The 27,119-nt window shown below is 37.4% G+C and overlaps 1 protein-coding gene across 2 annotated transcripts; it reads right to left on the bottom strand.

The window, feature by feature from the left end:
- Positions 1–159: 159 nt before the first annotated feature.
- On the bottom strand, positions 160–25,711 carry tra2b (transformer 2 beta homolog). 2 transcript variants are annotated; one of them, XM_012970311.2, is made up of 10 exons: positions 25,585–25,672; positions 18,142–18,414; positions 17,765–17,910; positions 12,203–12,365; positions 10,596–10,784; positions 6,111–6,226; positions 4,444–4,530; positions 3,473–3,532; positions 2,627–2,700; positions 160–403 (listed from the first exon to the last, which is right to left on the bottom strand). In XM_012970311.2, exons 4-10 carry the CDS (start codon positions 12,233–12,235, stop codon positions 393–395), a joined length of 570 nt encoding a protein of 189 aa, XP_012825765.1. In that variant the 5' UTR covers positions 12,236–12,365; positions 17,765–17,910; positions 18,142–18,414; positions 25,585–25,672; the 3' UTR covers positions 160–392. The 2 variants fall into 2 exon arrangements, with proteins under 2 accessions (XP_012825765.1, NP_001006878.1); NM_001006877.1 differs by lacking the exon at positions 18,142–18,414 and having other exon boundaries at positions 168–403; positions 25,585–25,711.
- Positions 25,712–27,119: the final 1,408 nt, after the last annotated feature.

Here is a 27,119-nt window from a genome sequence, read left to right as displayed (position 1 = left end):
CTCTTATGTTTGGACTTATAACATTATTTAATATGCAGTTTCACGAACAGGTATTTTCAATTTAGCCACAGCAATCATAAGTCACTGGGGCCCGATAAGTCCTTATTTCATTCACACCTCAGCTTTAATAGATATGTGCATGAAAAAATTCATATAATGTGGAATAATAAAAACAAAACTCAAATTTTGCTTTATTTTAGCTTGTTGAATTCAGATATTGAAGGTGTAAAGAGGGTAAAGTGACACAAAATTGCTTAAGCTATATAAACATCTTTAGCAGTCACAAGTCAGACTATAAAAACACATGCATTATATCTTCAAGGCTGCACAAAAAGCCTACAAGTTTGTAGAGTTTACCAAAACACATCATAGAAGTGATCATGAACCAGGTTTCAATAGCGACCTGAAAAAAAAACGATGAATTTATCCATAATTAATATTATTTCATTTTTATAAGGTTTAGTACATTTTGCTTTTCCTGTTGGTTACAATGAAAAGAATGCTATTTCTAGGAGATATTATCTTTAAATACCAATGTTTTGGCTATATAAGCAGTGGGGACCTGTTTTGTCGCTATTAAAAAGGTATCTGCCACTGGTAACAGGGAAAAAAGTTATAAAAGGTGGTACTAAGTCAGTACGATATCTAAACCACAAAACGTTGCGACATAAGTATTTTTCAGAAACGTTGGCTAAATAATGGCATCAGTTTAAATATAAACCAATGAAATGTAATGGGTTGAAATGGATTGGCTGTTGGTGACTCCGCCCCCTTCTTCCCTGAAGTAAGTGACTGCAAAGTTTGGGAACCCTCAGTAACACCAAAAATTAAAGAGTTTTAAAGTAAATGAAATATAATGAACTGTTGCCCTGCACTGGTAAAAGTTGTGTGTTTACTATAGTTTATATAAATAAGCTGCTGTGTAGCCATGGGGGCAGCCATTCAAGCTGGAAAAAAGGAGAAAAGGCACAGGTTACATAGCAGATAACGGATAAGCTCTGTAGAATACAATAGTGTTTTATCTGTTATCTGCTATGTGCCTGTGCCTTTTCTCCTTTGAATGGCTGCCCCCATGGCTACACAGCTGCATTCTTTATATAAACTATAGTAGTGTTTCTGAGGCAAACACCCCAGTTGTACCAGTGCAGGGCAGCAGTACATTATATTGTAATTTCCTTTATACACTTGAATTCTTTGGTGTTACTGCTCCTTTAAGTCACTTGGGGGTGCCTAACATTTTGGCACCCCCAAGTGACTTAGCCTTTCCTTCTCCTTTAATTACGAAACCCCAATGACACGGAACATGAGAGAGAAAGTGTGCATTAAGAGGGTAAGGAAGCAGTATTTTTAAAAAGGTAGAAACATTTTAATAGTGGAAAAAAAAAATCATGATAGTTTCCCTTTAATTTTAAACTTGAGGTCAGCTTTGTAAGTATCTATATTAGGTAATGATGCTAAATTGTATGAAAAGTTTCCCCGTAAGATGTCCCTTTGCATAGAGACCTGAAGAGAATTAATTGGGCAGCAAATTGGAAATGTATGCAATGCTGATAAATGAAGGGTTATATAGATAAACAAATATAACAAATGTTTTGTTGGGGGCTTCCTTTAACAGATTAGGTTTTTTGCGAGCAACATATTTTGCAACTCGTGTCACTTAGCATCTACTAATACACTAATAAAGTACTCCCTTACATAAAAAGGGCATTGATGAAGGAGATCCCTAGTAGGCCTCACATATCAAGAGTTGGTTGATAGGATATACTGTGTGTATGCCCTTCCCCTGTCAGTTCTCGGGAGATGGGATGAAAGTAAAAATAGAAGAGGAGCAGAATAAGAACAAAAATGCTGGAAGGAGAGAAATGACAAAGGAACATTGGAATAAATCAGAAGAGACAGCCGTAAGAAAAAGGAACGAAAAAAAAAGGAGTTTTACTAACAGGCATATTTAATTAAGCTATACTAATCATAATTAAAGTAAGGGGAACTCTTTTAGAGGAAGGTAAATAAACCTGCAGGCCAGCTGCCAAGTCATTGTTCACCAATGTGAAGACTTACAGCTCTGCACCAGGAAAGTGGGTTTCCTCATCCTCTGCCACCCAAGGCCCTGTTTAAATCGATCAGCCTATGCACTCTATGGCAACAACGTCATAACTCATGTACAATGCTCTGCGAGAATTTAAAGCTGCTGCCACTATCTGCATCACTGCCCAACAGGCACTAAATTTGGTAGTATATATTATGTATGTAAATAATGTTGTTTGTATTTGTGTGTACTTTAACTAAAACCCTAACATCCTAGTGACATTGGTTTACAATGAAATTATATTAAAAAAATATATATATATAAAAATACACCTATATCTATATATATATCTTTAGTGTAACGATGCACCTCCAGGCCCCCCCTGGCCATCTTTGGAGGGGCCCAGCATATACTAAATCCTATCTGCTTCTCCCCCACTGCAAGCTCCCATGTCTGCAAAAGACAAACGAATTTTTAGCGGCTATAGAGGAAGCAGACCCGTGGTCTGGGACCCTTCATTTCCCAGGCTCCCTTGCAACTGTGGAGTCTGGTACCAGTATACAGGGGTGTAGAGGAAGTAAACAGTTCATATATACTTACGTGGAGAGTATGATCGTGATCTGGAGCGAGATCTGTAGCTACCACGGCTATAGTATGGTGAAGGAGACCGCCTCCTGTATAATAAGAACACTACATTATAAAAGTGTCAAATGAAAAAAAAAAAAAAAACTATAGGAATTATATTATAGTTATATAAGATTATGATATACAGGTATAGGATCCTGCATCCAGAAACCCATTATTCAGAAAGCTCTGAATTAAAGAATGGTGATCTTTCAGAGAGTCCATTTTAAACAAATAAGTCACATTTTTAAAAATTATTTTATTCTTCTCTGTAATAATTAAATAGTACCTTATATTTGATCTCAACTAAGATATTAATTGGAGGCAAAACTATTGAGTTCGATTAATGTTTAAATGATTTTTAGCAGGCTTAAGCTATGGAGATCCAAATTACAGAAAGACCCCTTATCCGGAAAGCCCCTGACCTCCCATACCTGTAATATGTAACACAGTAACATAGTAAGTTGGGTTGAAAAAAGACATACGTTCAACCATAATGACTATATGTAACCTGCCTAACTTCTAGTTGATCCAGAGGAAGGCAAAATACCCCATCTGAAGCCTCTCTAGTTAATAATGTATATTATAAACATTAATATTCAACACTAAATAAAATAGAAAGTGATCTATCTGGTACAAGAGTAAATGCTTCTTTGTTAGCAGTATTAGAACCATCACAGATATTGAAAAGAAATCTAGATTTAAAATTACAGAAACGTCTATCCTCATCTATACAATAAAGAAAAAAATCAAGGCCCATGCTTATACAAATCCAACTGACTGTTTTCCAGTAATCGGGAATTTTTTTTATGTATACATTACCTAGAAAACTGGTCTCTGTCTTGTCCTCCACGCCATCCTCCACCTCCACCTCCTCCCCCTCTGTAAAGCAGATCATGCAAATAACAAATAAATGAAAAACATTTTCTACAATCTCTAGGTAGGACAACAAAGAAGTTTCATGCAAACAAAGAAAAAAGGCTTTATTTAAATACTTATTCAGTCACACCTAGTGACCTTTCTATATTTACACACTTTTGACTAACATTAGTCATTTAATGTATTAACAGCTTTTGAACTTTTCCTCCTAAAATATGCAACATTTTTAAAAATGTATATATGTTATATGTATGAGGATAATTTATCTGCTTTTAAAGAGAAATTGTACAATTATCTTTTTGGAGGGTTTACATTTCCTACATTTTTAAAGTTTATTTGATTATTCACTTCTATTCACTGTCACTATGTTCTGTCACTTCTATAAAAGGGTTTCTGGAGTCTCTCTGTTAAATATTGCACAGATCTCCTAGTAAATGAACAGGATGAGGCTTAGCTCCTGCTACAAACAGAAAAGGCTGCAACTCTAGGCAAGTCTTACCCATGCTGATTTTTAACCTAGGCAACACGGATGAACATGATGGACGTGTGTATTTTCAAAATCACATACTATGTTACTATGCTATTGATCAGCATTTTTAATACTGATATAATTAAAAAAAAAGTTTTCTGGGACTGCTTATGTATTTTAAACGGTTACAAATTAGAAAGGCCCCAACCAGAGTTCATGCTGAATATAACAAAAAATTTAACAGTGAACTTAAAATCCTTAGCAATCCTGTGTTTCTTATAATAGAGGACTTTTCTGTGAGTGCTTATAACTGTATTTACATAGACCTTTCTGATAAAGCTTACTTAGCCATAACCTTTCCATTTCCTTTAAATTTGAATATCTCTTGTCCTTGGGAAAGATATAAGCATTAAAATGAAGTTTTTAGAAAAAGTTAATAAATTACCTGTAGGATCTGCTGTAGTACTCTCGGTCGTCATACCCGCCTCTGTCATATCCCCGATCATAATAATCTCTGCGCCGTGAACTGCCACTTGGGTGAATTAAAGTTTGGTCAAGGTTGAAAGAAAAAAATAAATAACATAGCTTCGGTTTACAGTATATCACATGAACAATATAGGTACAATATCATAAAACAGAATAAATACTTTCACCATTTTTGACCTGACAGACAAACACAAGCATATATATGGTGTGGTATATACAATACCCAGTCCTCAGCTCTCTTGATAATTTTCAGTGAAGTCAAATAATCATAACGAGTGTTTGTAATCCTGCAGCTCTCCTCCACAGATCAACCCCTTTGACTGGGTCCAACAAGCTTATAGAGATGTATAGCGGGAGCGCCTTTTAAACTGAAATCACTGTAGGTCAATCAAAGGGTACCACTGCCTTTTATATCACGGAGCGCACTAAATACAAATAAAGGGGGGCCCCCCTTTATTTGTACTTGGTGCGCTCCGTGATATAAAAGGCAGTGGTACCCTTTGATTGGCCTACAGTGATTTCAGTTTAAAAGGCGCTCCCGCTATACATCTCTACAAGCATATATATTTAGTTAATTTTCTAAGTGAAAAATACAACTACTGCAGGAATCATTTTGTTAAAAAACAAAATATTTGCAAATGTAATGTTATATTTTATTTCACAAACTTAAAGATAAAAGTAGTAATTATGGCATGCGCAAAGGTTTGAGCAATAGAAAACAGAATAGGAGTGGCACTCTGTGGGAAAAATACATGGGAAAAGGACCATTTTACCATTTTTAATATTTTAACTTTTGTATGCTATTCTGTTTCTATTGCTCAAACTGTGATGCCCTGCCAGTTGTGTAGGGAGCTTTTTTTTTTATATACAAAATGTGGAAAGGTTTGGACACCCTACTACTTGTCCACTGATAAAAGCTGTTTTTGGGCCCTGACCCTAAATTTCCTCATTAGGCCTTAGTCATTAGGAGTTGTCCCCTGTTGCCAACAGCAGAGCTTAATAAAATCTAACACCCCAAGCTGTCATTCAACAACCATGGCTTACTTTAAGAAACTGAGGATCTAAAATCTCGAAAGCAGAAAAGAAAAAAACTGCATAATCCTTCAAGCTCGCAATATCTACTAACCATAATGTCATCGAGAAATGGCAGTTAAAGGAAAAATATATAATCATAATGAACAACAATGAACATAACAAGTGACCTATTTAAGAATCTTATCACTGCAACATTATAGATGCAAATAAATGTGAATTCTACTGATCAAAAACTTCATTATAAATGTAAAAAAAATGACAAATAAGAATGCGGATTTCCAGCACTGTGTCAGGTATCTTGCTGCTATCTTACAGAGATATAGAGACTGGGTAAGCGCGCTATTAGAATCTGGGATGTGGCTGCAGGGAATTCAAATCTGTCACATGACAGACTGTAAAATGTTAATGTTGTTAACATAACTTTTACAGGTCACCAAGATTTCTGATTGCAGCCCTGACTGCATAAAACTAAACAGACAATCTACAGAAAACTGTTATTTTTTTTTTCTTGCCATGGTCCTGGCCTAAATATATTATTGGTATTGGACCATTAGGTCTTCTCGCCACCCTCCAACTAAACAGTAAACTTACTATGTTGGTCTTCCCATGTATATTCCTGGTGTAGGTGTATGAGGTCGTTTTGTTATTGAGAAATCAACACGTATCCGTCGTCCATCAAGTTCCATGCCATTAGCACGTTCTTTTGCCTTTTTTAAGAAAAAAATAGAAATCTTAAATTTAATGGAGGTATGGATATTTGTAAAACTGTGTAAAGCGCTTTTTCACAAACATTACTATACAAAAAAATTGTAAAAAAGTGTAAAAGGATAAGAACAGTTGAGAACATGAACAGAGTTAACACTTTTTTTCATTTCTCTGTAGGAAACCATTTGACAAGGGCTTCAAAATGTAAAATATAAATTTAGTAGATATAGAGATTTAAATTAATGCCCATGCAGATGGGTACCCCTCCTAATACACATACACCAGATGTAAAAAAAAAAAAAAGTCTACACAACCCTGCAAAATGGGTAAATCCTGTCAGAATTATTCCACCCTTTATTGCAAAGTTGCAATCTATACAAAGACCAAGTCGAAAACAAATCAGAAACAGTTTAGGTGAAAAAAAAGTAAATTTTGATTTTATTACAGCACTCGGGCTTTTTGGGTAAGAGTCTATCAGTTTAGCACTTCTGGACTTGGCAATTTTTGGCCCTCGCAATTTGACAGATCTGAAAAAATTTTGCAAGGAGATCTCCTGTGCACAGCTCTGTTCAGTTCACCCCCCCCCCCAGATTTTCAATTGGATTAAGGCCTGGGCTCTGGCTGGACTATTCCAGAACACTGATCCACCATTGGAGAAGTCATTGGCTTGTTGATTTTGATGTATGATTTGGGTCATTATCATGATTAAAGTAGAAGTCCCTCTTCATCTTCAGCTGCCTAGCAGACGATTGAAGGTTTTGTGACAAAATGTGACTGGTACTTGGAGCTATTCATGATTCCATCACCTTGACTAAAGCACCGATTCCAGTTGATGGTGTCCTTCAAGTAAAAGCTTAGAGATAAATCCCTTCAAAAATTACAAATTAACTGAACTGATTTGACCTTACCTATGTTTTTACCCCCATGGTGAATAACAATATCAGGTGTGTTGTAAAGACTTTACCAGTCTATAAAATATTGTATTAACATCTGACCACCTTGAACCCTGAACTCTTAACCATATTATAAAAAGCTGTTTCTGGTCAAATCCTACATTTTCTTCAAGGCCCAAAAGACAAACCAATAAAGAAAACTTTAGTCTGCCCCAAAATGAACAGCAACTTTTCAATTTTCTTCTTTAAACTTTGTAGCTTTTAAATGGGGATTACTAACCCCGGCAGCCAAAAACGATTGCTCTGTGAGGTTCAGTTTTATTGTTATTTTTACTTTTTATAACTTTTTTCTATTCAGTCCCTCTCCAATTCATATATCAGTCTTTCATTCAAACCTCTTCCTAATTGCTAAAGTAATTTGGACTCTAGCAACCAGATAGCTGTTATAGCACCAACCACTTTTAAATGTTTGTGCAAATTTAAACTTTGATAGAAATTCTCCATGTTTGTGTACAAAAAGAGGGCCTTTGGAGCTGCCTCTAAGCTTTTCTCCTTCTCTTGGGTCCTGTGGGTAAATCCTCACATGTTTGGGAACTGGCAGCTTCAGATGCATCAGTTTGTTCTTCCCTGTACATTTTCTTTTTTTGTAAGTCTTTATTTTCATTTTCAAATTTTTAGGGGTAGGGGGGTACAGAAAGGAAGAAGGGAGGGGTCATGGAGGGGGGAACAATCAGAAAATGTAACATTAGTAAATGGTGTAGCAGTTCTGCGAATGCTTTATTATACATCAAACATAACAATCATAAGACACAGCGTGTCAGGTTAATGGACATATCTTGTTCTGTGGAGAACTGCCTGTAAAGTGGAAAAGGAAGCAGGTGGGAATACATGCGTTTTATGTTCTCTTGTCACTTTTTGAAGGTTTCTGTTGGTGCCCTTTATTAAGTATGGTGGTGACTTTCTTATGTCCTTATTTACATCTTATTTTATTGACTTAGCCAATCTAACCATATTTTCTCATAATTTTTCATTCTCCCATTTTTTATAGCTGTTAATTCTTTCATTTTTCTTTGTGTCTTCTATTTCTTTTATCTTTTCCATTTTATGTGGTGTTTCTGGATTTCTCCAGTTCTTATGTATCTTGCTGCCTGTAGTAAATGTATAATTAGTTTATCTTGTGACTAAATGATCTTTCAGCATTATTGCACCTCCAGCATGTCTGTGGTACACTGTTGTATATTTTGTGCAAGAATTGGGGGGTTCTGTACTATTGAATCTTGCACCCTTATGTGCTGAGATTAATATTTGTCTCCATGTTTCTATATGCAGAGTAATGTTTAGTTCATTTTCCCATTGTACCATGTAATGCATTTTCCCTTTTAGGGCCTCTTTTGTTAACTTTTTGTAAAATTTTGCAATGGGGTGGGGTAATTTTTGTTGTTGTAATAGCGTTTCCCAACTTGTATTCCTTGTACATATTCATGATGAAGAAAGTCTTCTTGATGAATTCAGGACTTGCTTGCAGGTTTATATAGAGTCCAGCATTTACTCTGCTAAAAACTCCTTTCTAGGGTCACCCTGTTCCAGAGGCAACATGCTGCTGCCGAAGTGCTTCAAAGCCAGCTCAGTCCAGGTAAATATTACCTAAGCAGGTCTATATATAGGCTGTGTAAGACTCATACTGCATCAAAAATCACCCAATAAGATAAAAAGAATTCAGGATAAAGCAGTGTATATTTAAATTAACCCTAAATTTGCCATCCACTGTCCCATGTACAACCGCTGGACAATCTAATGGACCCACAGCTGCCATGATGCTGCCACCACCATGCTTCACTGTGGGTATGGTGTTCTTGTGATGTGCTGTTTTATTTTTGCACTAAATTGTCCAGCCTTGGTCTAATTGGACTAATACATTTTCCACATGGTTGTGGGAGACTGGGTATAATCTTTTTGCAAACTTTAGCTAGGCTTGGATGTTTTTCTTTTCTGGCTTTCCTCTTGCTACTCTACCATACAACCCAGACACATGAAGACCAATTGTTCCCTATATGTGAAAATAAGCAGTCCTTGCCAAGAAATCCTGAAGCTCCTTTAATAATAGCTGTAGGCCTCTTGGTGGCCTCTCTAACCAGTTTTCTTTGTCTTCTCATCATTCTTGGAGGGACATCCTGGTCTTGGTACAGTCACTGTTCAGACATATTTTCTCCAACTGTCAATGTCTTCACCGTGCTCCATGGACTGTTTAATGCCTTGGATACTTATGTACCCCTGTCCCAATTGGTAACTTTTATTGATGAGAACCCTTTCATGTTTAAAAAGTTCTTTGTTGACCATGGATTTTGGAGTATAAGACTAAAAATATAATCCTAAAAATATAATCCTACAGGAACAGCCAAACTTTATCTGAGCTCAATTAGAGCCACTTTTTTTTATTGAAGTCAAGTGTATATTTACTATTAGAGATAAGACTGAATGTGATTGAATTGGATGCAGCCATGCGCTAGATTATTAAAGGGTTTGCACAGTAATGCAACCATTTTTTGTCCTTTTTGTTCTTTCAGTAAAACTTCTTTGTATAGATGGCAATTTTGCAATAAAGGTAGAATAAGTTCTGACAGGATTTATCTGGTTTCCTTTTTTATTAAACAAAACCTGTCATTTTGCAGGGGTGTGTAGACTTGAGTACTGCTTTGTAGTTCAGCATTTAGTTCTAATAACAGAGCAATCACTTGCGTGGTGGAAAATATCCCAAAGTGTTTTACATTGTTGTAAAATACCCGGGGATGAGATTTTCCACCTGTCACATTGTTACATATAATTTAGTAGCAAATCTGTGCAGGTTATTTTAATGGGGTTATATAATAAACATTAAGTTTGCTTGGTGCAGTAACCTATTGCAACCATGCAATATTGTGTTACCTGTTTAAAATAGGGATGCACCAAACCCACTTTTTTAGGTTTGGCCGAACCCCCCCGATGCTTTAATTTAAAAAAAAAAAAAAAAAGTCAATATGTACTTGAAAACAGATAAAACCACAGCTGTCAATAAAACAAAAAAAAATATAATGATGAGCAGCTAGGGGCATGATGGAAGGAACAAATTTCAGCGCTCCAGGGCTGTGAGGGCCTTGGTCTTAATCAGAGCATAAAGTACATTTCTGGCCTAATTCTTTGTTGAGTTTTAGTTCACGTTTAATAGATCTGAAGCACTGGAGTTCCCCTGGATTTACCTTCACAAAAATTATAGTCATAAGCAATGTCAAGCAACACAGGTTTAAAAGATTAAAAATGGCATCACTTTTATTAATGCAGTAATAAAAGTGGCTCCATGGCTTAAAAGCTTCAAGCTTGTGCTGCCTGCAGTATGCTTGTCATTGAAGACCTTTCTCTAACCAATTAAAACTGCCAGATTCTGCTTAATACAGGATTTTGTTATGAGTGCAGTTTAGGCCTTTAAAAAAAATGTTTTACTCACCTCTTTTGCATCGTCAACATTTTCAAAATATACAAAAGAGAATCCTCTTGAACGTCTTGACTGCTGGTCATAAACTATGGAAACATCGCTAATTGGACCATACTTCGAAAATACTTCTCTAAGATCACGTTCTGTAGTATATAGACTCAAACCAAATACTCCCAGACAGCAGTTAGGATCTGGATTAGCCTAAGTAGTGGAAAAACACACTGCCTATAAACATGTTTAATCAAACAAAATGCAAGGATCACACATTGTTAATAAGAAAATGGTAAATGTGTGATAGCCATCTCAGTGCATTGAGCTTTTAGAAAGAGCCAGCACAACATTAGAAGTACTTTCAGGTAACCTATTGTTTCTCCTACTCCCATGTAACTGGAGGAGTCCCGAGCCAGACCTGGATTTCTTACTATTGAGTGCTATTCTGATATCTACTGGGAGCTGCTATCTTGCTGCCTTCCCATTGTTCTGCTGATCGGCTGCTGGGAGGGGGGTGATGCACTCTACTGCTGACCTGCAAGTTTGAGTGATAACTGAAGTTTATCAGAACACAGGTCACATGGCTGTGGCACCCTGGGAAATGAAGAATATGGCTAGCAATTTTTAACATTTTCAATATACAGATATTTGATCTTATTTGAGCAATATTAATTTACCAATACAACAAATCATGCCTGTTTGCATTTTGATTTTTTTTTTTGTAATTTTAAATAACCACAAATACAATTTTCATGCATGGAAAAATAAAAGGAACAGTAACAATTACTGTAAAAATATCCGTTCTAAACACTGCTAAAAATTAGCATATCTATCAGAACCTTCATTATACGTGCTTTCCGAATAACATTGCTATAGATTTGTAAGCCTTAGGCTGCAGATCTATTCAAACTCTCTTGACATCCTTCCACTGTTCTTCCAGGTTCTGTTAACACAGGCATGCAGACTCCCAACTAGCCTGAAGTTTATAAAGCAGAGTAGCCTTTTCCTCCACAAAATCCCACACTAACATAATAAGTCTGCCTGCAGACTTCCACTGCTGGGCAATTGTTATTTGGCACAAATAGTATGGAAAGTAGGAAGCGGCCCTTAGCACTTAAAATAGCAATTTTCTATTTAGAATTATACAAAGGCACATACTGCTAGAAAAGTATATTTTTATGAAAACCGTTTATATAATGAAGCAATGTTTTATATATGGGTTGTTTCATGCGCTATATTGTTACAGAGACCTACATTGTTTAGGGATATAGTTTTCCGTTAAAAAGCAAATGAATTCCACGGGGAGGGGATTTAACCATGGCGGTACGTATATATCTAGAAAAGGCTACTTTTTTTTTAAACCAAATAAGATTTTAAATGAGACATTTTTACAAAGGTAAAGGGCCTTCGCAGTACTGGAAACAGTAGAAAGCTTAACTCTTTTCAGAAGATGTGTGACGTGAGAAATCCTGTATATTTTTTCATTATGCCTTTTAAGTTACATTAACAGCTGTTACCCAGTTTTCCTTCTTTGGATCAAGAAAATTGTTAACACTACCTTTCTCAATTTTATAACATATTAAAATGCATGCAAATTTTTTTTTTGGAACTCAACAGAAGTTGCATACCCTGTTTCCAACATGCCTTCGCCGAGTAGACATAGGAGAATGACTATGGCTGCGACGTCTTCTATAGTCTCTACTGTGTGACCGGCTTCTTGATCTCCTCCGAGACCTAGAGCGAGTGCGTGATCTTGTATAATGTCTACGAGAACTTCTTCTTGATCTAGACCTAAAGACACAATGAAGATTGTAAAATTTCTTTTGGTTAAAACTCAGTATCCTTTGTTTTAGTTAAGGGAAAACTATCATGAAATTTAAATGCAGAGTATAAGTTGTTTATGTAAGAAAATATTTACTTAAATATGATTTATTTTATTCTGTACTATTGTGAGGATAATAGATGAAGTTCAAGGGATCCAACAGCTTTCTGCAACCTTCCTCTGTTGCTACTGGCAGGTTGCCAAAATCATTGACCCCAACTCCCAATACTTAACAGACAAGTGAGGAGTTTCCTTGCAAAGCTTTGGCTTTGTGAAGTGGTGCGAAGTTTCCTCCTGCAGTCCTTTGCATGACTTTAATTATAAATGCAAAACAATTGACTGGTGAGAATGTAGATTCCCAGCACTATATCTGGCATCTTGCTGTTATTTTACATAAAGAGATAATTATGTAACTTTTTATCTTCATTGGAGGATTTGTTGCATTTTAAAGCAGTTGCTGGCTGTGGAGATTTGAAAAACAGTTTAGGAAAAGTATTATTGTGAAATATTGCTTTAAGAATAAGACCCTGATGTTGCTGGACTACAGCAGCCAAGCATGCCTTTGCCTTCATTATATGTTACATTTTTCCAGGATTTGCAGTCCAGCCACAGCTGAGTAGTTTGGTTCAGCAGTGCAGTACAGCAGGGTTTACATCCCCTTTAGGGAGAGACTTTCCATTTGCTAGAAAGTTTTGTTATTCAAATATTATATTATATATATATATATATATATATTTTTTTTTTTTTTTTAAACTAGCAAGAGATATTCTCCGGTAAACCTTTTAAACACAAATTAACCCCAAAACTGCTTTTTCATTCCCTTCAGAACTCAGAAGAGGTGAGATTGTTTTAAGGCAGAGCAGCCATTGACCCTTTAAGATTTATAAAAACTGCACATAATTTGTAATTGTTGCTGTAAATAGTGACTTATTGACACACATTTCCCTACTGTGAATACTCCCTTAAAAATTTTGCTAGACATGAAATTTTGGGACATGAATCGTATATATAATGCCAGATGCTATTTATGATTTTTCCCAATTCTACTGACAGCAGATGCAGAGTATAATGGGTAAAAATGTATTAATGTTCTAAATGCTATGTACTAAACCTTTAATTAATGGTTTTATTCAAATTTATACTGCAGTTCTGTTTGGCTAAGAGCTCTTTACTAATAAAAGATTAACAAGGTATACATTTGTTGAGTGCCATATTTTTTTTTCAAAGTTGTTCTTATTGTTTTTCAGTACAATAACAAATCTACAAACCAATAAACCACAATTGACAGTTTCAACATTAAAATCAGAGTTACATTCAGTGCAAGGCAATACAGTTTGTTTTCTCAGTAGAGAGGTGCCTGTTCAGTAAGTTATGCCATGTCAACTGTGTTGTATAATAAATAACCCAAATAGTATGGACTGAGATATTAACTAATCCTATCCACTGCCTTTTTGGGGGGGTTTGAGCCAATTTCCATTTTAATGGTGAGTGCCATATTTAGACACTGCATCTGGTTTTGTTGTGACCATTTCTTTTTTAATTAATATCAGCCTAGGCACCACCCTAATTGTGGGGTACCCCAATTATCCTTAATGAAAGCAGAGATGTGCACCCGATTTATACTGTAGCAGAGTAAAAAAAAAAAAAATGGGGATAGAGATAAAACCAGTTTTAACAAGGTAACAAAGTAAACAGTTGCACTAAATTATTATTACTATTACATCACTCCCTTTAACAAGATAACAGCTCTCCCTGATACCTTTCCTGAAGGATTCAGCTGCCTGTATGATAAGTGTGTATAGGTGGCCATACACAGGCTAATAAAAGCTGCTGACTGTCTTTGTTTGCAGCTTATCGGCCCATGTACAGGGTCCTCAGACAGCCTGGCTGACCGATATCTTCGCAAAAATTGGCCAGATGTTGATTAGGTAGGATTAAAAATTCTTTCTGACGAGGAGCCAACTGCCTGTGTCCCATTAATGTGATCCTACATTGCCCACTGAAGGTGGGCATTTCATGGAAATATCCACTCGCGTGGTGACCTCGCCAACTGAGCATCTTTCCATGTATGGGCAGCTTAAAGGACATGTCAACCCCTCAAAAATAATTTTTTGCCTAATAAAAGAAAACAATACTAAGCAACTTTCCAATATCAATTTATTAAAAATTATTAATGCTTTAAATGTTATTTGTAAATGTAATTGCTACAGAAAGCAGCATTTGCTGAACTCCTGGTTGTTAATTTTTAAACAATGTTGCAAGTGCCAGGCTCCTCCAGCAAACCAGGTCTGTAAAATCTGCTGGCGTTTGTTACATTATTTTAAACGCAGGAGCCACCAGGGCAAAGAATAGAAAAGGACAGACAGACACTGCTTTTAATAGCAGTTATATATACAAATAATTCAAAAACCATTACAAATATGTAATGAATGTATATTGCAAAGTTGCGTAAAATTCAGTATACTTTTATTAGGCAAAAAATATTTCCTTTAATATGTCCTTAAAGCTGCGATCATATTATATTTACAAAAATTTTTACTTCAGTAGTTCATATTAATTTTAAAAGATACTCATATTAAAGTTATATTCTCACCATATTTCCCCTTAAAAATAAGCAATGAAAATCTCAGGTGACAAAACTCAAAAAACATACCTTTGCTTGGTACCTTACCTCAACTGGTGTGGCGGAACAGCTGAACCATGTGTTTGTACAAAATACAAGATTAAAAATACACAAATATGGTACCATGCAAAGATATTTTATGTTTTGTCATCTGTGGCAAGTGGGATTCCCCACAGGCAACCAAAAGCCCAGCATGCACCGGTGATATTTCCCTTAGTAACCAATTACCAATTAGAATTTAACAGTCACCTACAAGTTAGAAAACAAAAGCAGAGATCCGATTAGTCAATGGTGATCTTGGCTTAAACACTATAATAAATATGCTCCTGTGTGTTTTCTTACCTGGCATAGATACACCAGTGTAGAAAAATCAATCTTTCTGGCATGAAAATGCATGTTTTCGCATAGACATGTGCCCTATGTGTGCATTAAAATAATTCAGCGTAAAAATGAAACTGGGCAAAATAGCCAAAAATGTTATCTATGAGGGCTGGAATGGGCATCCATCTTATATAATAGCCAAAACACCTAAAATATAAGTCAGAAGGTCAGGATTTATTCTATGTTTGAAGATGGCTGAAAGAGTGTCCACACCATCTCCCAGAACTTTGTATCCACCTCTCTTCTCAACACATCTGACAAAACAGAGAGGGGAGAAAGAGCCTTGTGCTAGTTTGAAAAGCCAAAAGGGGGTGTAATACCATCTATATGGTATCTCTGTCACTGTGGTGCAGATAGACGTTGTTCTGGCCCTATCCCATATTATTTGGCATTGTGAGGAGATGTCGTCTTGTTGGAGGTCCAGTTCCCACTTTTTCATGTAGGGTTGGACCAGTGTGGTGGAAAACAGATTTATTTAACAATGAAATGCATGTGGCTGTCTAATTTTGCAGCCAAACCTTTAAAGTGCTTTTCTTATTTAAATAGGGCTTTGGATTATTCAACAGGTCAGTTCTACAGCAAATTCCTATAATAGAGTAGAGAGTATGTTGCAAACCAAAACTGCAGCACAAACTTTTTAAAATGTACACTATAAAGATTACAGAGTATGCTGCTTCCCCATCTAATTTTTGTGGGACTCAATAAGCGTTTAAAACATGTAATACAGCTCTGTGTTGCATCTGACACGCCTTCCCAACACAGAAACATGATTTATCAAAGCAAAAGTGCAAGAAACAGACAGAGATTCTGTGAACTTTGCCTCTTGCCCCAATAGAATTTGATCCTTACACATTTCGCACCATTGGGTGCTTCATCAGAGGAGCACCAAATGGTGTGAAACGCGTAAGGAGGGTGGAGTATGGGTACCATGAGGCACTGGGAAGCACCTGTTTGTCATTTGGTATAGTTTGTTTTGTGTTTTTTTGGAATGTTTTGTTAAAAATTTGAGCCAATAAATGGTTGTTTGTTTCACTGTTAAATTTGTTGACTAATTTTTATATTTATAATCAGTGAGATATAACTATTTGATTCTCTTTCTCAGTCCATTATTTGTGGTGTAGATGTTTAGTGTGCTCTGTTCAACAGTTGAGAAGATAAGCTTGTTGTCCCAAACCAAGTGGAAAATAAGCTTCATCTGCAAAATGCAAGGGTTCCCAAGCTTAACTGTAATTTAATATGAATCTGTTTTACCTAATTAGTCTTCTATCGTTATTTATGTATTGTATTTATACCCTTAGGGCAATGACACATGGAGATATTTGTTGCCCTCATTGAAAATTTGCTAATGCAGGTGACAAATCTCCACAAAATTCCTTGCTTTTTGCTAACATTGTAATAACCACAAGTAAATTACATTACTTGTGGTAAATTGGTTAAATCCCAGGGAAATGGCTGCTTTCCCATTTTCCAAACTCGCTGCAAGTACTGTAATTTACTTGCGGCAACTACAATGTTATTGGAAGGCAAGGAGTTTTCTTGGAGATTTGTCACATGCGGTAACATGTGTTATTGCAGCTCAGTAACTGCCCATATGGAATAATCTCTGGATTGCTGTCAGTTACTGAGCTGCAATAACACATAGAGAGATTTGTTGCCCCATGCGTCTTTGCCCTTATGGAACAATCTCTGGATTGCTGTCAAAGACACATGGGGCGATTGATTTAGCCACCATAGCCCAACGTACAATTTGCTGCGATTAATCACCTGCAGGTTTGTGGGGCGCCAATTAGACACTAACTTTTTAAAGACACAGCAACTAATCGCCACATCTTTCTTGATCCTAAATCAGCAAAAGAGAAAGATGGGAAGCTACTTTGGGTTTCTCCAGAGGCAAAGATCTTCACTGCTAAAGGGTTCTGTGGATTTAGCATGGCGGAAAAGCCTAAAACATAAATTTTAGTATTATGCTACATCTTAGTTTTGCTTTAAGTACTGAGAAGAATGTTTTAACACTCATGTGTAACCTCAAAATCTTCTAAACCTGGTACGCCTCCATAGGTTTTAAGGCATGTTTAAAAGAATAAAGGTTGGTTTTGTTCCTGTGTGAGTAACTCTTGTTGTTTTACTAAAGTCCTTGTGTAAGCTGAGATCTATTTTCAGATTATAAAAGAATAATCAAATAATGCCATTTAGCTCTTTGGGTCTGGATACAGCTTGGGTCCTAGAAACCTCCATTATGCATAAAACTATATGAAATTTGGGTACAATGGAAAAAAAAAAGCAAGCATGTCATTAAAGTGCTCTAAAAAAAAACCTCTCTTTTGCCCACTAGGGATATTTTAAAGCAAAGTTCACATTACACACCTTGAGTCAGATCTGGATCTGGTTTTTGATCTGGAATGCCTGGATCCTTCTTTTGAACGAGACCGGGCAGCAGAGTGATTCGGGGACTGACTTGCAGACTTGCCAGATTGTCGTGCACTTCCACTCCTTGATGCAGATCTTGATTCCTAAACACAGATATTACATTCAAATTAAAAAGATTGTATAAAACAATTTGATATTGAGTTAAGAGACTAAAATTAAAGTCAGCATTTTGCATGAAAACTTAATTTAAAAAAACCTAATTTGAAGATGTTCCCTAAAATTTGTCTACCCTGTATACACTGTTATACAGATAATGCATGCATGCATACGTAGTTTATTATCATACAGGGACACAGAAACAGACTAGTAATTACTTAGCGTAGTGCTTTCTGATTCCAGATTACTTCTTATCTTAACTTCATTTTAATTTCTTTTCTTCATTCTTCATTTTCAAATTCTGACTTCTTTTCATCTTCCCCACTTCACACAAATTTCTTAATATTCTAAAAGTAGGACTTCAGTTCTGAATTTAGCATGCATTTTTTTTCTCCTTAATTTCAGCTTCACTTATTTCTGAGCTTCAAATAATTCTCATTTATTAAACTTGTCAAATGACGACTTCTGCATTTTCCTTCTTCAATATTAACCTTAACAGAAAAAGAACAGGATGAAGTTTAAAATTTTTAGGACCAAAACTAATGACATCTAGAATTAAAAAAAAACCATACTATTAAAATATTTGATGTCTAAATTGTATCAATAGTTTAAGGGAACTGATGTAATGAAGCTCAATGAAAAGGTACTATTATGAATAGCCAGAAATATGCCCTTGAATTGCAAGAATTGCAGCATTTCCATGGCATTTCTTAAAGCCACATTGATTTTACTGATAAGATCAAACTAATATTTTGGACTAAATAAATCCTCTCATGCTGGCATAATTATTACATATGGAATTTGAACACTGCTTTAATACATTATCAATAAGCTCACATATAGAACTGATATCACAAAACACTGCAAACAGTATGTGAAAACTTAAAGGAATAAGCTAAGCTATAGCCTCTTTAAGCATTATGAGCCGTAATCAGCATGACTTTATGAAGGAGAGGTCATGTCAGACAAATTTTATTGCTTTTTATGAGGTAAGTAAGAAGCTGGACAGTGGGGGTGCAGTAGATATAATCTATTTGGATTTTGCCAAAGCATTGGATACTGTTCCCCACAAATGACTGCTTTTTAAACTAAGGTCTATTGGCCTTAGTGAAGTCATTTGCACATGGATAGGAAACTGGCTACCAGATCGGGTACAGAGGGTGGTTGTTAATGGTACATTGTCTGTTGTCTCTTTGGTAGCCCCATGTAGACTGCTAGGAGGCTGCTTGAAGTAAAACTGTGTCTCTGTGCTTCCAAAACTTGCCTCCAAACCATAAATTAAAAAATGGGCACCTACTTTGAGGTCACTGGAAGCAACATCAAAGGGTGTGGTGAGCAACATGTTGCTCACAAGACACTAATTGGGGATCACTGCCCCAAGGGCTACAGCACATGGAGGGGGGTGCTTAACTTCTGCAGCTACTGTCAGGGAAAAGCCAATTGTTGTTTGATATGTGCTTGTTATGTCTTCTTAAGTCAATGTGGCTGTTGCACATTGAGAGGTGACTGAGGAACAACATTGACAAATCCTAAACATACATTCAATACAGTGACAGGCAGTAAAGCTTTTGGCCAAAATAATACATTATATAGTAAGAGACAATGGATCCTGACACATTAGAAAAAAATAAATGGTGGGATTATTTGCAAGTCACTCAGTATAACATAGTATTAACTATACCATAAAAATAATCACAGTATCCCTTTAAATTGTATTTTTTAAATTATACACCCAGAAGGGATTGATGCCTTATGAATACTACAAGTGTTGTAGATAGGAAACAGATTGGTTACTTTGAAGGAATAATACTAAACTTGGTCTGGTATATCAACAGTAAAAACTGGCAGTCAGAATATGTATGAGTTAACGTGAAAGTTTTTACACACCCGAATAAATTACTTCCAGGGTCAGAAGTCAAGGACTAGATCAACCGAAAGGTGCCTAACAACTTAGTGGCTTCTGCCACTTAGCTGTCCATATTGCTAGTTTGTCAAAATCATCCTACAAGGATGCCACATCCTGGATGAAATTAATTGGGCTGCATATTTTTGTGTCATCCGCAAACATGGATACATAATTACAATACCCTCTCCTAAGTTATTTATGAACAAATTAAATATGTGGGTCCAATACAGAAACTTGCAGGATCCCACTTACCAACCTGCTCAAAGTTAAATATTTACCATTAACAAACAAGCTCACATTTTCTGACTCTTCCTGTTAAGAAATTACAATTTTTTTTACATATTTCTTAATTAAAACAATTGCCAAAAAGTAAATTTAGCAGTAGCTTTATTCACAACACTGCTATGCTGGTCTTTTTAAAATACATGTTAATAACTGAACTAATACTGAAAGTTTTAATTCTGTTTTTAATTGCACATGTTGGAAGGTGGGGGATCTTATGATATTGTTTTGCTCTTTAGTGCAGGTGTTTGACCTCTAAACTATATATTTATAAAGTTATTGTGGTTTTCATAACATGTACTGAATGTCTGGACGCAGTCTACCTGCTGGTTTTATCAGCCGTGTATGGCCACCTTAAAGGTGACCAGTCACCATAAACACAATTCCAAATTATTTTCTATTGTATTTGTTAAGCAAGATAAACTTCACTTACGCCATATAAATATCATAAATCATGTTTCCTTTAGTCTTAGAATTACACAATCACAATAAACAGGCAGGCGACATTTTGTATCACCCCCAAAACTTGTTTATGTGCCATAATGGGGGACCTGATGCACATGTCCAACACAAATATAAAAATAATTTTGGGGCGCAATACAAGCATGAAAAAATGTTCCTAGGGGGTTAATAAAAGGCTGTAATGTTTTTTTTTTTTTTTTTTAAGTAGCCCAATGTGGACTGGCAGACTACAGGAGGCTCTCTTTGGTAGTACACATGGTCTTTGTGCCTCCAAGCCTGAAATTCAAAAATAAGCACCTGCTTTGAGGCCACTGGGAGAAAAATCCAAGGGGTTGGTGAGCAACAAGTTGCTTGTGAGCCACTGGTTGGGGATCACTGGGTTACACAATTAGATGGCATCTAAAAAATGTGGAATGGAAAATGAATTAGGGTTGTGGCAGACGGGGAGACCTAGTCGCCCGCGACAAATCTCCCTTGTCGCGGGCAACTAATCTCCCCAAAATACCATTTCCATAGCGGCGCAGCGTATGCCATCCCACCAGCGATACACAACGCCGCGATTTTCCAAGTAAAATAGTGGCGCCCAGTATGCCATCCCACCGGCGATTTACATACTCGCCGGTGGGATGGTATTTCCCGGGTGACTAGTCTCCCCGTGTGCCATAGCCCTTAACTGTCTGCCCTGCCTCTATGCCTAAAGGTCCCCATACACGGGCCGATTCTAGCTGCCGATATCGGTCCCTTAGACCGATTCGGCAGCTAATCGGCCCGTGTATGGGCACTATCGAAGGGCCTGCCCTGAAATCGGGCAAATCTTGATCGGCAGGTTAAAAAATCCAGTCGGATCGAGGACCGCATCGGCTCGTTAATGCGGTCCCCGGACCGACTTTGACTATACCCGTCGTGATAATTCAATCGTTAGCCTACACGTTTCCCAGTATCGCCCACCAATCTCGCCAAGCGAGCGAATCTTCGCGTGTATGGGGACCTTTAGGCCGTATCCTGACCGAAGTGAATCCCGGATTCCCTACTTTAAGCAGCTGTTGAGAAGCTTAGGGGTTGTTGCAAATTATCAAGCAGAAAATGTAAATGTGGTTTGCCTATCATATTTGCTGATGCTACAGGGTTGATTATTAAAGCTTTATTTTTCCCTAAATGAAGAAAACGTGTAGCCTCTGTGGACATGTTAAATAAAATACTTTTGTAATTTACAACGTGGCCCGTTTGTTGAAGCATTTTTGGAGTGCCAATCCATTTTAGTTCTTTATGGTCTCTGCACCCTCCTTGCTGCAGGTTTGAGGATTGACAAATGTTTCTACTGGTGAGTTGTTGTACCTTCTAACATAAACGGGGATCACCCCTCTAGGTGTGCTTATGGGTCAAATAGGTTTCCAGGGAGGGGTATAACAGTATAATCTGTTCTGACCCTGGGTGGAGCCACACACATTGTTATACCTACTTTTTCATATAATAGAGCCATAGGACTTTAGGGAAATTAGTACAGGCTTCCCTCAGTAGCAGAAGAGTGCTAAAATATGAGTATTTGTTTCAAATGATAACATGTTTTTCCTTAAGACTAGATAAACTTGCTTTTGTGTACTGCTGGCAAAATCTACCTTGTACAAGGGAAACTCAATGTTGGCTTGTACCCCATTCCTAAGTCATGCATGCACATAATAAATGAGCTGGGGCATCACTCATTATGAGTGTGTGCACCCCAAGAAGGCAGTCTGCACCAGGTATTTTCTCCTGGTATGGATGGAAAAAGGATGGCAAGGGGCATTTTCTTGCAAAAATAGTGTTTTGCCCCAAAGTATGGGTCCTGTTAGACTAAACCTCCAATGGGGGAAACAATATCTCAATGATAGGTACCCTTAATGATTAAGTGTATCAGATAATTTTTGCATAGAGTTCACCCTTTTTGTCTAAATAAAACCTGCCTAACTGCCAATTCTGAGAAATGAAAAAAATCCCACCTGAAGCTTCAACTTGCATAAGAGGGGGCCAAAAATCCCCTCCTATGCAAGATGACAATTGGCCCACTCCCTGGATCATTTCAGTAACCCTGTATTTTGTTCCTTTCTACAAAGTAATCCAACCCTTCCTAAAGTTCATATATCTACTGGTACAACCACTTCAGTTAAAGAATTCCTTTAACAGGTCTCTCTGAAAAACACTTTTGCATCTTAGATCCATACTTTTGGAATGTTATGGCCCACTTTCATAATTATACATAGTGATCATGTCCCCTTCAAGAGTCTCTTCTTCAGTTTATTCTTCTTCCAGCCTTCCATCACAACAGAGACATTCCATTAATCCTAGGTCCACCTTGATCTTTCTCCAATTAAAAGGTATACGTGGCTTGCATTTCTTATGTCTCGGTGCATAACCTAACATATCAACACTTTCTCTCATCTGTCACTTAAAGGAGAAGTAAAGGTAAAAACTAAGTAAGCTTTATCACAAAGGTCTATGTAAATACAGCCATAAGCACTCACATGAAAGCTGTGCTGAATTCTCTGTCAAAAAAAAAAAAAACAGGATTTCTTGTTTTCTTTTGTATAAACATGTTCTTCTGTATCAGACTTACTCTCCTTTAGGGCTCCTTCAGGTTTGGGGCACTAGTCTGTGCAGCTCTCTCCTCCCATTTTTTGCTTCCCCTCCCATAAGAATGTGTGATCTGAGCTACCAAAGGCTAGAGCTAAAGCAAGAAAGTTACTGAGACCAAGCTAAAAGGGCATCTGCTATCCTAAACAAACAGAGGGAACTTCTAGGGCTGTTTACTCAGGTCTGGTAAAGGTTTCTGCAGAATAAATAGGTGACACTAATGTAGCTAATCTATTCACAGTAAAGTGCCAAAATGCCTTTCCTTCACCTTTAAGGTGCCCACAAATGGGACGATAAAGACTGCCGACAGTCTTCAGATTATCTGGCAGTATATGGGGTCTCAGATGGGACATAAGCTCAATAAACAGGGCTTGGCTTAACTTTTTGCCTATTGTAAATAGGAAAAGCAGAAACCATGGAAATTTCTTAATGCTAAAAAAAGAATATAAAGTCAGTTTAACTTTAGCACTTCCTGACGACAACCTCAGGAGCTAATAAAACCCTAATACACCGGCAGCATAGGGCCGGCAGAGTATGGCGCACACCGGCAGCATAGGGCCGGCAGAGTATGGCGCAGTACTCTGCCTGCCCTATGCCGCCTGTGTGTGCCATACTCTGCCTGCCCTATGCTGTCTGTGTGTGCCATACTCTTGAGAAAGCGTACCGCCAGTATGTGAAACGCGTCAAGTTTTCTGAAAGCCTGTACATTATCTACACTTTGTAAGTAGATCCTTTTTACTCTGTTACTTATAATAAATGATTTGCACTATTTGCTGCTTTCTCTTCCATTTTGTGCCTATATGCGAGGAGACGGCTACAAGTTGAATCAGAAATTTCTATTTGCCTATTCAATATTGCTATCTGGTGAGCATTTAACATTACAGCACGTGGTGATACATTAAGCAAATTAGCCTTTCACACACTTTTTTGGGATTCGGTAGTTATTCCTCCTGATCCCTGATTTGCATTACAATATTGCACTATTATTTGTTCTTTACTTCCACATGCGCTCCTGCCATAATTCTTTGTATGCGTTTGGGACCCAGTCAAAGGGGTGACTTGAGGAGGAGCAGCAGGATCACACGGAGTTTTCGTCACTTTATTCACTGACTTTATTTCATTGAATATAATTAACCACAAAGCGCTGAGGACACGGTATTGTATTTACCACACTAGATCTTTTGCCGTACTCTGCCTGCCCTATGCTGCCTGTGTGTGCCATACTCTGCCTGCCCTATTCTGCCTGTGTGTGCCATACTCTGCCTGCCCTATGCTGCCTGTGGGGAGGGGTAAACCTGGCAGGGGTTTAGTCTGGGAGTTTGTTAGCATTTGGAAATAGTCATTATATGGTGCCTAATGTGTGGAATTATATGCTGGGGGTTGCTGTGCTATATGAATTTGGATTTAAGGGTATGTCCTAAAATTACATAATATGGTTCTTTTACATATGAATAATGGGTGGTGATATCCCTACAGTAAGTACCAACCATTTGGGTTAATGTGGGTATGGTGTTAAAAGCTCTTGTGATAACATGGGTGTGGTTTAAAGTGGGTGCAGTTTAAAAAAGGGGAGGGGTCAAAACTAGCCTCCATTTGCGGCCCTCCACCATGTAGGCCAGAAAAATGTAGGCCCTCGGTACCACAGAAGTTGGACAGCACTGCTCTACAGCATAACAAACAGTAGGATCAAAGTAGCATTCCCTACTACAAGATACCAACGACTGCCTATCAAGAGGAAATAGAGATTTGCTACTTTAAAATCAGTGCAGTACTCTTTGGCCAAATAGGATATTTCTAATTATAAATGGATGTTGAACTAGAACCCCACTTGATTTGCTCATGCAAACAGATTGCAAAATTATCGTATGTCTGACATTTTGACCCCACTAGGTAATGAAGGATTTTCCATAGTCCTTGGAACGTTTACAGCATGACTGTGGCTACTAAGGAAGCATCTAAACTGCTTTTATCCAAAGAACGTCGGCGTTATACAAAAACATAAACTAAAGGCCCTTTTTAATGTAGTTCGGGTCAAATAATGCAATTGTATGCTCTGCTGCCATCTTACAACTAATTATCAAATAATACAAGCACAAACTCTGCGCAGTTCGGCCTGCTTCCGAGAGAAACCAGCAGCGTACTCCCGAGTCTTCAAATCAAGCGACTCTAAGCTTGGGATGTTGACGAAGAAACCATTTTGGCTGCAAATAACGAGCGTAAAATGGCGACAGGAGTTGCGCAATTAGAGAAGATGAGATTCTTTTCTCTTATCACAAAGACAAGGTTTAACCGAAGTATTTAAGTGCTAATATATGCCTGACAAACGTCTGATCGTGTATCACACAATATATGAATCACACTGATAAATGTATCAAGAATCAAATAAGATCCTTATTTTACTGACCCGATCGGCATAATTTTGCTCCCCGCTATCACTCATCTTGCCTTGCAGGTTTACCAAAGCGATAACTTCAGCCGGCCTCTGAACATGCAGGAAATGACGCGTACTTCCGGGCACGGAGCAACTTATCATTTTGCGCAGACTCTGTACGGCTTTAGAGAGGTTTCGTTTTTTTTAATTCCTAATACTATAATATACCGTAAATACTATAATAAATATATATATATTGTTTGTGTGAATTGTGAATCACAAAGGGAAGAATGTACATCCGCCCTGTTGTAAAATATAAAAATGGTTACAGTCACTGTGAGGAGTTCGAAGAAATATAAAAGCACGATGCAGAAACAGGTTAACACTTTATTTATCTAAAATACACGAATTATATCACAAATTATTTATGGCATCTGTGTTAGAGCCTTATAAATTGTGTGTTCTGACATAATTCAACTTAGAGCAATAGCAGCAGTGAGAGGCCCTGCAATGGCTGTGTTAGAGCAGCTAGTAAATATACATAAATGGAGGGCAATCACTTCCCATACAAAAGAACAACAATATAGGTATTTGGTGCAAAAAACCCCAAAAGCAGTACCCTCATGCAGTTCACCAAAAACAGTAATTTTAAATAGAATAAGGGTTTGCACACAAGAGATACAAGCACAGTGGTAGTATTAAAAAATAAAAAGTCCTTTCTATAGTATGCAAAAGATTTAACAGCAGTCAATTTTAATTGCAAAGTTACAACAAGTACATAGATTAATAAGATAATACATACCACAAAATGTGCACAGGCAAAAGAAGACACACAAGTTAGCGGATACACTTGCCAAAGATGAGAATTACCCCAACGTTTCGGCAAAGAGCCTTTCTCAAGGGGAATCCTGATGCATAAGTTCATGTGGAAAATATAAATACCCTCCCTCATTAAATGGCAATTTTTTCTCATAGCAAACACCTGGCTTACTTCCGGGTACGTGACGTCACGTATGCCGACATCACTCTTGTGTGCAAACCCTTATTCTATTTAAAATGTGTGTTAGAGCAGCACGAACCCTGTAGATTTCCCATATTTTATAAGTGTTTACCGAAACTTTACGCCATATGCATGCCTCTGGGGATGGAACAATGGACAGAGTCTAATCACCTGGATATATATTTGAGGATGTTGACACCTCTGTTGGTGGCTCTGGCGGGGTTGCCAGGGGTAATGCAGTGGTGGGAAATGGCCCGGAACTAGTGGTAAGAAAGAAGAGTCACCTGCCTGGCGCCCCTCCAGTGTTGCGCCCTAGGCAGGTGACTCTTCTATGTACCCCTAGTTCTGGCCCTGATCCAGAGCATATTATACTGTGAGAGGAATGGAATAGCATCCCTACCACATAAAGTGAAAGCGAACAGGAATAGCATCCGTTATTCAGTGAATGGCATTGGGTATAAGAACAAAAAGCTCATTATATACAGAGAGAGGCAGTGAGTACTAACTCACCAGGCACATTCTATACCGGGAGAAAAATAATGGATTAGAATGCACACAGAGTAAATAC

This window comes from Xenopus tropicalis, chromosome 9 (assembly GCF_000004195.4).
Source record: "Xenopus tropicalis strain Nigerian chromosome 9, UCB_Xtro_10.0, whole genome shotgun sequence".
Taxonomy (NCBI): Eukaryota; Metazoa; Chordata; class Amphibia; order Anura; family Pipidae; genus Xenopus; species Xenopus tropicalis.
This window is presented reverse-complemented; position numbering and strand designations above follow the sequence as displayed.